Source organism: Lipotes vexillifer, unplaced genomic scaffold (genome assembly GCF_000442215.2).
Source record: "Lipotes vexillifer unplaced genomic scaffold, Lipotes_vexillifer_v1.1 scaffold914, whole genome shotgun sequence".
NCBI lineage: Eukaryota > Metazoa > Chordata > Mammalia > Artiodactyla > Lipotidae > Lipotes > Lipotes vexillifer.
In genome coordinates, this window is record NW_006780388.1 from 1,160,370 (window position 1) to 1,175,668 (window position 15,299).

Consider the following 15,299-nt stretch of genomic DNA (forward strand, 5'->3'; position numbering starts at 1 on the left):
AAACTTGTAGATCGTCTGGAAATCCTGTGGTACTTGTTCCTTTGGATTCGGCTTATGCTTTATTTCCTTCATATTTCTCTTTCTCTCTCTTTCTCTCTCTGTCCTTATTACTACAAGAATTATTTGACCTTATTTATTTTTATTGAATTGACAAATCATAGGCACCTGTCACTTTGTTGGAAGATGGGGTTGGCAGCCTCAGATATGTGGCTGAGAGGGACTTGTCAGTGTCTGTTGACTGTCAGAACTTCCTCTCCTGCGGCTGCCTTCTAAACGCTTCAGAGAACTCATAAAAGGCATATTTTGAACTTTAAACTATAGCATACTGTTGGTTTCTGTTCAGAGGACAGTGTGACGCTGGCTCATTAGAGACCTTGCCTGAAAAGCATGCAGAGTCCCTGGGAGCCAGAAGGTCTTAGTGAGTGGTGGGTCCCTTCCTGCAAGGGAGGAGGATTTGAAGATTTCTGTCTCTTCTAGTTTACCTTGAAGACTCAGGCCCTTGAAGCCCTCTGAACTCTCAGTAACGCTTATTGTCTTTTAGATGGCCATTTCTCCTTCCCGAATGCCTCAGCCTCCGAACATGATGGGTACACATGCCAACAACATGATGGCCCAGGCGCCTGCCCAGAACCAGTTCCTGCCACAGAACCAGTTCCCGTCCTCCAGCGGGGCGCTGAACGTGAACAGCGTGGGCATGGGGCAGCCAGCGGCCCAGGCCAGTGTGCCACAGGTACTGTTCATGTTGGGGCTGTGAGCCACCTACAGTGATGTAGCCCCAGCTTCCCACTGACCTCAGCATGTTCTAGTTCACAGAAATTAGAATTCTAGACAAAACATTTCATGTGCTAGCATCTCTTTGATTTTTTTTTTCCCCGTTCTGTTCCGTTATTTTTACCTTGTTTGGAATTAGTCATACCATCTTGGGGTGAACTTCATACAAAAGTGGAATGGATTATGGTTTTTTGGTTTGTGTGCTTTTGTTTTGGTTTTGGGGTTTTTAGTTGTCATTTTCTTGGTTTTTGTTTGTGCATTGTTTGTAAATTCTGAGTTTAACGTGTGATCCTGAGAGACACTGGATTTTAAAGAGGGAGTGAGGAAAGGTCCCATGAGTTCACTCTTAATGATTTGGTCTTTGTATCTTGTTGTCTGTCTGTCTGAACTGCCCAGGTGAAGTCCGACTAACTGGATCATTTGAGTAGTTCTCTTCTTATTGAATGTGTTTTTAATTATTCAGTCTAATGCTGGTGAGAACTATTTTCCATTCATTTTACTGCCTTTTCCCCCCTTTTGTTAATTGCTAGAGTACACCAGATTGCTGCTGTATACAAATGTACATGTGTTTTTAAAACAGGCCAAGTCTTCCCCCAAAAGATAAAATTCATTATTTAATTTTTTAACATGAAGTAACATTGAATAAAAGGCAGTGACTACATTAGATTCACTCACTAAATACTTATTAATTAATTCTTAATTTCCATAAATTTCGTTGCTCCAGACAGGGGCTATCAGGTTTGTCCTGTAAATATTTTCAGCTTGGTGGGCCATGGACTCTTTGTTTGAACTGCTCTGCTCCACTGTTGTGGCACAAAGGCAACGGTAGACATGCGCATTCACATATGAGTGAATGGGCGAAGCTGCCTGCCAGTAAAACTTTGACAGAAACCAGTAGCTAGCTGGATTTGGCCATGGACTCTAGATAGTTTGCAGATCCCTGCTCTAGGCCAGTGATTCAGAATAAATTTTTAATTGGTCCGCAGATAATTCTGAAACATGTCCCTGGTTGAGAACCACTATACTGAAACGTTTCAGTGTTTCCATAACTCATTTTTTTAAAAAAGACAAATACCTTTTCCAGTGGTCTGAGCTGTGGGTGGATATTATGGAGCACGAAGCTAGTAAGTGGAGTGTATATGTGTTTGTTTAAGCCAGAGATTTCCACACTTACGTAAATCAAAGCATGAGAAACAAGTGCATATTACTGTAAGTGTGCAGATCGATGACTTTTTACAAATGGAACCTTCCCGTGCAGTCAGCAGACCTCATCAAGAAACCATGATTAGATTTTCATACATTTAAGTCTTTGAAGTCTATTGCCACATTTTCAAATGGGGGAAATAATTTTAACATACTCTGTTCCATCTGTTAGGGACAGGTGCCTGGTGCTGCTCTTCCTAACCCTCTGAACATGCTTGGGCCCCAGGCCAGCCAGCTGCCTTGCCCACCAGTGACACAGTCACCGTTACACCAGACTCCACCTCCTGCTTCCACGGCCGCAGGCATGCCGTCTCTTCAGCATTCGGCGGCACCTGGGATGACTCCTCCCCAGCCAGCAGCTCCCACCCAGCCATCAACTCCTGTGTCGTCTTCTGGGCAGACTCCCACCCCGACTCCCGGCTCAGTGCCCAGTGCCAGCCAAACCCAGAGCACCCCTACAGTCCAGGCGGCAGCCCAGGCCCAGGTGACCCCACAGCCTCAGACCCCAGTCCAGCCTCCATCCGTGGCCACCCCTCAGTCGTCACAGCAGCAGCCGACACCTGTGCACACCCAGCCTCCTGGCACACCGGTGAGCCCCTCGGCCTGTCCTCTTCTGGCCAAGACTCTTAGATGAGAACTTGCCCATAAAAAAAAATCTGTCATGAAGTCACTGCAAGTCTTGGTATAGTTGCAAAAAGTATCTGTTTTGTTTCCAGCATTGGCTCCAAAGGCTGTTAGGCAGGACATGACTTATGATTATCTTCCCCAATTAAATCAGTTTGTAGAAATCAACAACTAAAAGAACCCATACATGGGTCCTCCGTAGAATTTTTTTTTTTTTTTTTTTTTTTTGCGGTACGCGGGCCTCTCACTGTTGTGGCCTCTCCCGTTGTGGAGCACAGGCTTCAGACGCACAGTCTCAGCGTCCATGGCTCACGGGCCCAGCAGCTCCGCGGCATGTGGGATCTTCCCAGACCAGGGCACGAACCTGTGTCCCCTGCATCGGCAGGCAGACTGTCAATCACTGCGCCACCAGGGAAAGCCCCTCCGTAAAATTTTTAAGCTGTCTGTCCATAGGAGCAGTACGTGCCCCATTATCTGTCCTAGATTGACGTCTTCTGAGTTTTAGTAGTGATGAGGATTTGGTAAACAAGTCAAGTTCCTAGTTGTATGTACTTTGACCTTGCCTATCAGCCTTGTTTTCCAGCTGGAAGCCCTTTATTTTTCATGACAAAATGGCATGCTCAGGTTAACACTTCTGTGGCTTAGATTTACCCATTCTTCCTGGGAGGTGAAGGTGGCAGGGTCACACCACGTCCTTTGTCCCATGTCCCATGCTCTGCTGGCAGCACCCGGTCCGGTGCTCTCCTGGACTGGGCTGTCCCCACTGACACAGGGGCCTGAGGCTGCTTCTGCTTACCTCCACATTCTTCTCCCAGTTCTCACCAGAATCTTAGTGTCTGTTTTCTTATCAGTCTAACTTAAAAACCTTCTTCCCCCTAAAATATATTATCTTTTATTTGTGGGGACTGAGGATATTTATTTATACAATGTCAAAATTAACCCCAACATAAACCCCAAGATGACATTACTGTTTTTATTTCTCCAAAGGGAGTGTGCTTATTGATCCTTACTTTATATTTCTTATCTCTAAGTAAGATCCCTTTGTAATTTTATGTTTTCTTTTGTTTGTTTACTTAAAACTCCATTGGGTAAATCTATGAAAATTTAGAATTCGTTCTGGGATTCTTTTTTTTTTTTTTTTTTTTGCTCTACGTGGGCCTCTCACCGTTGTGGCCTCTCCCGTTGCGGAGCACAGGCTCTGGACGCGCAGGCTCAGCGGCCATGGCTCATGGGCCCAGCCACTCCGCAGCATGTGGGATCTTCCCGGACCAGGGCACGAACCCGTGTCGCCTGCATTGGCAGGCGGACTCCCAACCACTGCGCCACCAGAGAAGCCCTGGGATTCCTTCTCTTAATGTTTGTTTACTCCTCCACCACTGTTCCTATAATTAAATAATTAACAGGCTAGTTATACATTCTTATTCCATATAGATACTTTATTCCCCTTTCTACAGCATATGTACTTATATATTTATTATTCAGCATTTACCACCATTAATGTCATTGGAAGGAATTAAATTTAAAATAGGTTCTGTGACTTAGGTAGAAAATTCCCAGAAAATAATTTTCTATCAGAAGGTAGAAAGCTCTGCTCTTCCATCTCTGCATTGTTGGCAAGAAGTCAGTTGTGTTTCTGCCTGATTTTGATTTCTCTGGAACTCCTATTTTAACGCTTATTCTTCAGTTCTCTCAAATAGGGGTGCCTATTAGATTAGTATTGAGAAAGATTAACGCGAAACTGTGTGTTGAGTGAGCATCAGGGTTTAAGATCATTTATATTGTTTACAGAGATAAATGATTTTGGTTTCTCCACAGCTTTCCCAGGCAGCAGCCAGCATTGATAACAGGGTCCCCACTCCATCCTCAGTGGCCAGCGCTGAAACCAACTCCCAGCAGCCAGGACCCGATGTACCAATGCTGGAAATGAAGGCTGAGGTCAAGACTGAGGACACCGAGCCCGATGCCAGTGAACCCAAGGCAGAGCCTGGGGCTGCGGTAGGTGCCATTCCTGGGAGTAAATAGATGTACTGCGCACAGAGGCATCACTGAGGTGTCCTCGGGGGAGGCACAAGGCGTCCACCGTGGATGTCCCTGCTTTCCATTTCAGTATCCTGTTCGATTGTGGTTCAAGTTGGAAAGAGATTAAAAACAGATTGGTTATTTATTTTTAGATATGAGATACGGGTTTATTTTATTTTGCCAGAAGTGAAGAGCACTGGCTTGTATTTTAAATGTTTAAATCATCCATTAACTTTTTCATTGCCATCCTTCATTCATTTATAATTCTGCAGAGTTAGACTGCACAAGAGGTGTGTTCTTTTACTGATTAACCTGTAGCAGAAGTTGGAAACTGACAGACAGTGGGCTGAATCCAAAACACTAAATGTGTTTTGTTTGGCCCACACAATTATTTTTAAAATAGGAAATTACAAATAAAACTACAGATTTCTGGCTTTTCTTGAAAAATGAGAAGCTCTGCCAGCACTGTGCTTCCGTTCCTGTAGGGCAGCAGTCTACGTGGGAGCACCAGCTGTGGCTCTTAGATGGGTCGTGAGCTCTCTAGTTTGCCAGAGTGTCCACTGCTCCCCGCGGCCTCACACCACAGCTCCTGCTGCTGTCATTAGCTTCGCCTGCCTGGCCCTCTGAGCAGTTGAATTTCTGATCCTTCCCACAATTTTCGAGGCACTTCTTGTTCCAAACTAGAAATATATGTAAAACTATTGAGCAGTTAATGGTGTATACAATGTGTATACAAGTTTTTTAAGCACTCTAGCATGTAAAAATTTTTAGGACTGTAATGCACTGGTGCTGTACTGAAGTGACTCAACAGGCACTCCACCCCTTCTTGTGGGAGAGAAAAGGAATGATCAATGCAGCTCTGACTTGGGAAAGGTTTTAACAAGCCCATAGAGATTTTTAAGAGCCTTCCAATAAGACTGAGTTAGAATAAAGGTCTTTCATATTCATATATCATTGTCTGTAATTTTGTTTTTCTCAAGATGATGGAGGAGGACTTACAAGGATCTTCTCAAGTTAAAGAAGAAACAGATACAACAGAGCAGAAGTCGGAACCAATGGAAGTGGATGAAAAGAAACCTGAAGTGAAAGTCGAAGCTAAAGAGGAAGAAGAGAGTAGCACCAACGGGACAGCCTCACAGTCCACTTCTCCTTCTCAGCCTCGCAAAAAAAGTAGGTCATGTTCTCGTAAACTTACCGGATGATGCCGCTTTTCCATTGTGTTGGGATTGCATTCTGTGGATTAAAAGCTAAAGCAGAAAAAGAATTCCATCTCTTCTTTTATCCTTCTTGCCTGCCATTCTGCAAGTTTTAGAAATGGTGACAGTGAGCTGAACTCCAGGGTGTGAGCCCACAGGGGTCTGTGGTAGGAACGAGAAGCGACCAGGGCTCTGAGGGGCAGCCCATGAGCCGCCTGTCTGGGGTGGTGCTGGCTTTACTCGGCATGCCGTGGACAACCACTGATGGACTCCAGCAGGAAGATGACCGGAAGCTTGATGTTAGGGAAATTATCACTATGGCAACCCTATGCACTGAAGTTTGTAGGTTTCTGCTGATACAGATAGGAAACTAAGTGCCCAAAGTCAGGGGGTGGGAGAGTAGAACCCACTGACTAGTGCAGCAGGAAGAGGGAGGGCGGCAGGTAAGTGAAGATACTTTGGGTTCTGAAATAAGCAGGATGAGCCAGGCTCATGGTGGAAGTTGTATAGAATCTATTTGAGATGTGTCCAAAGTATGGAGGTAAGGGTGTCAGCAAATTGTCAGGTGACCGTTAGGAATGTGAGACGGGGCTCAGGTAGTTCAGGGCTGCAGGTGATCCAGTTAGGAAAGTCGGCAGAAAAGTGTTAGAAAGGCTGATACTGTATAGTTTTGCTGCTGGAAGAGACCCTGGAGATCATAGAGGACAGCAGGCCTTAAGTTTTTGGTCTCAGACCTCTTTATACTCCTAAAAGTCGAGGATCCCAGAGAAGTTTTTGTTTGTATGGATCATCTATCACTATTTACTCTATTAGATGTCTTTTTTAATACTTATTTAAAAATAAATCTGTTACATGGCACCCATAAATGACACATTTTAATGAAAAATAACTTCCAAAACAGAAATAGTTGGAGTGATGACATTGTGTTTTACAATTTTGTTACTCGGAGAGTTAAGTGAACACAGCTGGATTCTCATATCTGCCTCTGCCTTTGCTGTTGTATTCTGTTGTTTGGTTGAAGTACATGAAGAGAATCCAGACCCAGTCAGATGAGTAGTTAATAAAGAGAAGAGTATTTTAGTAGCCTTTTCAGGTCATTGTGAATATTCTTTTTTGATACTACACCAAAACTCAACAAGTAGAAGTTTCTTAAAGGCAGTGGGAAATCTGAATCCATAGCCCTGAATTTCTCATACTCTGTGGCATTAGAATCCATTGTCCGTCTTGTACTTTGTTTGTTTGTTTGTTTGTTTTGCGGTACGCTGGCCTCTCACTGCTGTGGCCTCTCCCGTTGCGGAGCACAGGCTCCGGACGCTCAGGCTCAGCAGCCATGGCTCATGGGCCCAGGCGCTCCGCGGCATGCGGGATCCTCCCGGACCGGGGCACGAAACCGTGTCCCCTGCATCGGCAGGCAGACTCCCAACCACTGCGCCACCAGGGAAGCCCTGTCTTGTACTTTGAATGGATCTTTTGCCATTGCATGATTTTTTTTGTAACACTATCCTTTGGTCATCTGGGACTTTGGCTCACTGAGTTATGCTCATCTTCCAAATGTTGACATGCTTCATTATGTGATATTTTTTAAAATCACATTTATTAATATCACTATGAGTCTCTTCAGAAAGTCATGTAAACTTTGACAAGCTGTCAAGCTCATGTGTCATGATACAGGTTTTTCAAAATTCTAATTTTTGATGCAAGTCAAAATTTTATCATTGGTAACAAATAGCGTCAGTTGTCCTGGAAGTAACTATAACTGGCCTACTTCGTTCATTTTTGAGCAAATGTCTGTCACATACCCAGATCTGAGTAACTGTAGCTTGTCTATCAGCCATTCTTTCTAGTTTTGTGTGTTTCATGAAGAAAAGCAATTACTTCAGCTTTCAACTCAACACTCACACAAGTGCTTTCTCTCAAGACAACCACTGCATGCAGCAGAAGTGCTTTATGACAGCTTCCCAATTTGTCATACAGAATAAAGGACGTGTAGCCAAGGGCCGAGATTTAATAAAAGTAAGAATTTTGACTCGTTCATCAAGGACACTTGTAAGTGCAGATGACATTTTTTCCTGTGTATGCACAGCAGCAGCAAAGAACGGGGCGACCATGAAGTCGAGTTTGGAGCTGCGGCCTGATCATGCTGCAGTGCTAGTGATTTTATTCACTGTTGTTTTTGCCCCGTCTGTGTGAATGTCAGCACACAGTGCAAAAGGCAAATGACAACTTAGTGTTATCATGAAAATTGTTTTATATTATGGAAATGGATTTCACAGACCCCTAGAAAAGGCCTAGAGCAGTGCTAGATGGAAATGTTGTATATCTGCACTCTCTTGTTATGGCAGTCACCAGCCACATGTGGCTCCTAAGTACTTGGCATGTGACAAGTTGTGCCTGAGGAAGTGAATTTTTAATTTTATGTAATATTAATTCATTTTGATTCAAGTAGCCACGTATGGCTGGTGGCTACCATATTAGACTGCATGAGGATCCCTAAGGTCTCCATCGGCCATGGTTTGGGGACTGCTGATGTGGTCCCCACCTGATTGTCCTGAGAAGGTTTTGAGCCAGAGAAGTGGAGTGACTTGCTCATAGCACACCATACTAATCAGTGGCAGAGAACTTGTTTCAAATACAGCTTCTGACTGCTACTTCCACTTATTTCGAGTCTTACTACATAGTGTGGTTGTTAAAGACAGGAATTTGAAAATGACTTCTCCTTGGCATAGGTATTAAATGTTTAGTGAATGAATGAATGGTCATCCAAAGTGAGATACATGTAAGGCCATGTTAGTTTTGATCAGCACTGGGAGACAAGATGGTCTGGAGCAGAGCATCAGAAGACTGTCTAGGGCCACCAGGTAGTGCATCTTTTAGGCTTTGTGTGTCATAAGGTTTCTGTTGCAGCTGCTGAGCCCTGCCTTGTGATGCGAAAGCAGCCATGGACACCTGCACAACAAGGACGGTTGTGTTCTAATAAAGCTTTATTTTGTCAGACTGAAAAGTGATTTTGTGTAATTCACGTATCATAAAATAGCATTCTTTTTTTCTCTAACCATTAAAAACCTTAAAAACCATTGTTAGCTCCCAGGCCCATACAAAGGCAGGCAGCTGGCCAGATTTGGCCTGTGGGTCGTGGTTTGCGACCCCTGGTCTAGAAGAATAAAAAAGCTATTGATTAACGAATTGTCTTCTTATAAAGAGTTATTCAAAGAAAACCAAACGCTGCTTCATCTCTGTAAAAACAGACTGGAAGGAAAGGGGTTAGCTGAAGGCAGGATTTGTTTGTGTTTCACAAGGCTCCACAGGGCACATCTGCTCCCTAGACCAGGCCTTTGCACCTGCATGGGAGTGTCTACACTGGGTGTCTCCCATGCTTGCTGACCGCCATGTGTCCTGGAGCGCAGGAGGCCATTTCCTTAGGAGGTCAGTCAGGATACGTGGGTATTCCCTGGCTCTGATGTCAATAAAGTTTCTGGAAACTTCTCAGCCAGTGTTTTCATCTCTCGATATACTCAATGCATACCACTTCCCAGTGGGAACTTCAGGTTTTTATGGTATTTTAGTCTGATTTATAAATTACAATTTGTTATGTATCTGTTGTAGAAAATTTTTTCAAAATTCAAAAAACCACAAAGTGGAAACTTCACATCACTTAGAACCTAAGTCATCAGAACATCTTTGCAGTGTTTGCCTCTGCTAATTTTTCTGTGGGCAGGAGCATATGTGAGCGAGGGGGTGTGTGACACTCAGTGTCACCTTCACAGGCATGTTTCCCATGTCCTTAGAACTCACGAGGGGTTTGTATGAGTGACTGTCCTGAATGTATTTGGCAGCCAGTGCTTGTTCTTACATTGGTGACAACAGAAGGCATCGTAGGAAATGGGTGGGCCAAGAGGTTGGAGACATGGGCACTAGTACATGTGCAAGGGGGCAGTACACAGTACAGAACTTCTGGGGAAAATAAGAGAGCTACTTATTTTTGTGGCTCTCTTACTGTATACATTTATTTGTGAGGTTGTAATACAAAACCATTCCTCTCAGGTGGTTTGAGTTTACTTCAGCCAAGGGCACAAACGTTTTCCTCAGGCGAGGAAAAGCCCCTTCCTGTGAAAATGGCTGTACCCACCCATTTGATCAATGAGGCAGATTAGAAAGTTAGCTTCGTTTTTTTCTGTTCCAGCCAAGTTTTGGCACTAGAAATCTTTTTGTTGAACAAGCAAACTTCTCAGTGTGGTATTTTTGCCTCGTGATGTGGATGCAGTTTTTAAAAACTCTAGTGTGACTGTGTTTTCAGAATACCTGAATCGTAGCTTTAGAATGTCCATGGACTCCTGGAAGCTTCACGGCTGGGAGGGAAATGATTCGGGCCTTCTCAGAAGTAGCCAGGCTTCCATTTGAAAAGTGACGGAGGAAGAGTCTGGGTGCCTTGTCAATAGCATCGTTTCCTGTGCTTTTTAACTGCAGTCTTTAAGCCGGAGGAGTTGCGCCAGGCTCTGATGCCAACCCTAGAAGCGCTGTATCGACAGGATCCAGAGTCCCTACCTTTTCGGCAGCCTGTAGATCCCCAGCTCCTAGGAATTCCAGTAAGTTGATATCATAAAAACATTATAACTTTACCACTGTAATTCATGAGTATCCATGATACTCATTTTATCTCTTAAAATTGGGTAAAATAAGATTTTTTTCCCTAATGTAAAAAAATATTTTCTGTCAAAACAATAATACACCTTTGTCTTACTGACTGAAATGTGTATTTCCCCCCTGTTCCGTTAAGCCCCAGGGTCCATGGAAGGGGTGCAGTGAGATGGGGGGAGCACACCCTGGGGCGCACAGCCTCTGTAGCCTTGCTTTATATTTGGGTAAGACTTTGTATTCAGGAATGGATTTAAATAATTGGTGAACATCACTTATAAAACACATGGGCCTCTCACTTTGAAACCCTGGGTGCTCTTGCAAAGGCCATGGTGACCCAACAGATTCTGTTTAGCAGTATTACTATTTTTGCTTTTGTTTTTGTGTTTGTCTTGGAATTTCATTTTGGTTGCTAGGACCAAGAATGAGTGTCTAGAAAAACATATTGTCTGATAAATATGTTCACCATTTTAATTCGGTGGATCAAAATTTTATTTTTAAAATCTGACATTATAAGACATGTTTTATTAAATAAGTTTTTAATATTATTTTTTCTTTAACTTTGCTTTTGAAATAATTTGATCACACTTGAAAATATTAATTATAATTTTAGATAATAAAATCAGAGGAAGATCAGAAGTTGTTTTCTTTTCAAGTCCCATTTTTCACTATTAGAAATGGAAGTTATACTGGTATTTTCTTCAATTTTATTTTAAGATAAAGCTGCCAAATAAGATGGGCATTTGGAATTTGGGGGGATATGCTAGACTGAGACCATTTTGTCTTTCAGGATTATTTTGACATAGTGAAGAATCCCATGGACCTTTCCACCATCAAGCGGAAGCTGGATACAGGGCAGTACCAGGAACCCTGGCAGTATGTGGATGACGTCTGGCTCATGTTCAACAATGCCTGGCTCTACAATCGGAAGACATCCCGGGTCTATAAGTTCTGCAGTAAGCTCGCAGAGGTCTTTGAGCAAGAAATTGACCCTGTTATGCAATCCCTTGGATATTGCTGTGGACGCAAGGTACAGTTGAAACATTTTCTGGAAAATGAACTACCCTTCTTAATCCAGCCAAAAAGGGTATTATGATGATATGATAAACTCAGTATTTTGGCCACACCTGTGTACTGAAAAGGACCCAGATGGATTCTGGTCTCTTGTAAAACAGTTGATTGTCTGAAGCTAGAGGTGCTTATGGGGGAAGGCCTTGGATTAAGCATTCCTGGCTGCCCCAGTGTCCATTCATCTATCTGTAACAAATGTCTCTCAGACACTAGGGACTTCCCTGGTGGCGCAGCGGTTAAGAGTCCGCCTGTCAGTCCAGGGAACACGGGTTCGAGCCCTGGTCTGGGAAGATCCCACATGCCGCAGAACAATTATGCCCGTGCACCACAACTACTGAGCCTGTGCTCTAGAGGCCGTGAACCACAACTACTGGGCCCGTGTGCCACAACTACTGAAGCCTGCACGCCTAGAGTCCATGCTCCATAACAAGAGAGGCCACCGCAATGAGAAGCCAGCGCACCTCAATGAAGAGTAGGCCCCGCTCGCCGCAACCGGAGAAAAAGCCCTCACACAACAACGACAAACCCAAGGCAGCCATTAAAAAAAAAAAAAAAAGTCTCTTAGACACTAATTCTATCCTATTGTATCCAGAAATGTCTTTAAATAGATGTGAGAATCGTTAGAAGACTATCCAGTATACTAACAAATAATTTACTAGCTAAATCTAACTCCATATTGGACAGAACATTGCATGACAGTAAATGGGATATATTTTTAGTATTTTCTTCTTTGTTTTTGCAGTATGAGTTTTCCCCACAGACTTTGTGCTGCTACGGGAAGCAGCTGTGTACAATTCCTCGTGATGCTGCCTACTACAGCTATCAGAATAGGTAAGCCTTGAGCAGTTTCTTGAATCATGGGACAAAAAGAAGGTCTTAGGACGAGGCATGCTCGTCTGATTGTAGCTGGGGTACATTTCATTATTTCTCTCCTGAAGTTTCAGTAAAAAGGGCCAAAATTTCATTGTTTCTCAGTCACTCAGATAGGCCCATGGTCTCTTTAACTTAAAAGCATGCTTGTATAGTATAAAATTTTAAGCTCAAAACTGCTTGCTGCACTAGTTGGATCAGGTACATGTGTTAAGCCAAAATGTAACCATATGAGAAAGAATCTGAAGTGGAGAGTAACTCTAACAAAGGTTGATTGCCTTTTTTAAGATAATAAAGTTGAAACATTGTATTTTACCAATCTGTGTGTAAATATTTGCCTAGCTAATTTGGCCTGTACAGTCTGATGGAAAGACTTGTGTTTGCTCTAATTCATTTAAAAATTTTAAACCATAGGCTTTTTCTTTTTAATCAGTAGCACAGTAAGAATGAGGTCGGTGTTTTCATTGAGTTTAAGAATGACTCCCTTCATGAGGTGGCCTTTTTGGGGTTAGTGAGTGGTAGGTATGCTTTTGAAGCATTTTCTATTCTCTTGAAATGTGGAGATGGCTAAAGAATAGACCTCCTATCTTAAGTAGAGGAAGAATGAAAATAATTTTTGTTGTTGATTCCCTTACCTAATTACAACTTCCTGGTTTGGAGGGTTGTTTTGAAAATTAAGCTACTTTGTATCCATTGCTTTAAGTGACTGCATGTTGCCACAGCATGAGGGCATCCTGCCTTGAAACATAGGTTGTAATTCTTTGCCAAATTCAATTACATTGCCTCCATTCTATGAATTGGCAACTAAATTCTTTATGTGACCAAGATGAGGCTTCATGCCTGTTCTTTGTTTTTAGGTTCAAGTATTAAATGTCAGCTTTAGGGTTTGATGTTTTGATTATTTTTATCTTGTTTGCTTATAGTAATTACATATGTTCTAATACTTTGAGGAAGATAAGTTTCTATTTTTTCAAAGGTACTTGCAGAGGCCTGAATAATTTGGAATGTTGCAGTTACTTTTCTTCCAATTATGTTTTTTTTATTATTTTAATTTTTAAAAAATATCTAGGGAATTCCCCGGCGGTCCAGTGGTTAGGACTCAGCACTTTCACTGCGATGGCCTGGGTTCAATCCCTGGTTGGGGAACTAAAATCCTGCAAGCCATGCAGTGCAGCCAAAAAAATTAAAATTAAAAAAAATAATAAAATTAAGAAAAAAACATATTCAAGGTAATTAACGACTCCCATCAAAATCCTATTTTTTTAAAAAAAGAACTGTTGACCTAAAAATATCTTAAGATTTCTAAGCCTTGTCCAGCTCACTTGTCCTAGTGAAGTGCTGGTTTGAGGGGAAAGATGGGTGTCCCTGGACAGGCACCTCTACTGGAAGTGCAGCCGGCACAACTGTCCTGCTAAAAATATTTTAACATTTGGAATTCATTTTCTGTCTTAGCATGCTCTTCTATTGATAGAAGCATTTTAAAACTAAAAGTTTGAAATGATACTGTGGCCCAAATGGAATCTTTCCTATAGTGACAAGTGTTGTTCTGGAGGTTCTGGCCCCTCCATTTACAGTTTTAGCCCCATGATGTTTTGAACATTCTGTAATGTATCAAGCTTAACCTTCTTGTCCATGACATGGGCATAGTAACACCTTTCCTGACACCCTTAGTTGTCAGTCTCCAATGAGACAATGCTTTGGAAACTGTTAGGTGCAAAATACAGCTACAAAATTTTAAGAGAACAGGTTAAAATTAACTATACCCTGAAAAATGCCCCCACTGCTAAGTGCCCAACACAGTTTGGGTCTAGAAGGAAGAGCAGACAGCAGATTGCTTGCCATCATCTCTTAAGTTTGGGGGCCTTTTCATTGTTGCTTTTCACTGTTCCTGGGTTCTTTGGACCCTGCCTCAGCTGATTTGCATAGATTTTGGCCGTATTTCACTTGAGAGCAATTCAATTTCGATAGAATGGATGGCATCAGCGTGCACTACTGCCTCCTCAGAGGAGGTTGTTGATGGGGTGCAAACAAAGGATTGTTTTGAAAGTTCTGGAATGTCCAATATTACTTCTATATAGGACTTAATTTTTATTGAGCAAAAGTAATATATTTTCCGTAAGAGTAGAAGTGTAAATAATGGAGTTCTCTTTTACGCATAATACATTTTAAATGAGTGTGAGCATATACTTCTCCTCAGCTGAATCTCACAAGGTGTGCTTCCTGGAATACAGAACTGAAAGAGATACCACGTTGTGAGTCTGTGAAAGCAGTCGTCTAATTCTGCGATAGACATTTCAACTACTTAACATTTTCATTCTCAACCTTGACTGTTTATGAACACCATGGTGTTCTTTTGAATAATTGTTTTGGTACTTATAGTCCTAAACTGAGCACTTAGAATAGGAAATTCTACAGACTGTTTAAACAAGTGAAACTAATAGATAAGCTAGTATATGGTTACATTTTCACTTGTTTTCACACTTTGAAATTTTGAAAGTAAGTCATGTTGGGAAAACTGTTCTATAACTTTAACAGTTTATTATTGATAGATAATAATAGATATTATCTATTATCCAAGTTATTTTTATATACTGATATGGTACTTACAACAATCTGCATTTGAAAATTTACTCCATACATTAAATTACCCTTACAGATGAACTCTGCAGTTACATTGTGCTAACTTTAGGTATCCAGATGTACATCATCATCAGATTATGTAAAGTGTTTCTCCTTTATAATTCCATATTCATCAAACTGCTTCCTTCACGTAAGGCAGAAGGTCATCTAGGCGCTTATGGTTGAAAAGTGAATCTCTGAACCATTATGTATTTCCAGGATGAATAAAGTTTGGACTAGGTATAAGATAGGGGCAAGTCTGACATTAACATCTGTCACCCACTGATTACCAGA

At 42.1% G+C, this 15,299-nt stretch overlaps 1 protein-coding gene across 2 annotated transcripts in view; it reads left to right on the plus strand.

The window, feature by feature from the left end:
• CREBBP (CREB binding lysine acetyltransferase) overlaps positions 1-15,299 on the plus strand; it is a 137,221-nt gene that overhangs the window by 95,433 nt on the left and 26,489 nt on the right. For both annotated transcript variants that reach the window (XM_007453481.1, XM_007453482.1), the window contains 7 exons: positions 542-730; positions 2,147-2,563; positions 4,414-4,593; positions 5,598-5,787; positions 10,278-10,396; positions 11,236-11,475; positions 12,259-12,347. In XM_007453481.1, the coding sequence (XP_007453543.1) occupies positions 542-730; positions 2,147-2,563; positions 4,414-4,593; positions 5,598-5,787; positions 10,278-10,396; positions 11,236-11,475; positions 12,259-12,347 (1,424 nt within the window). The remainder of the gene's footprint in view (positions 1-541; positions 731-2,146; positions 2,564-4,413; positions 4,594-5,597; positions 5,788-10,277; positions 10,397-11,235; positions 11,476-12,258; positions 12,348-15,299) is intronic.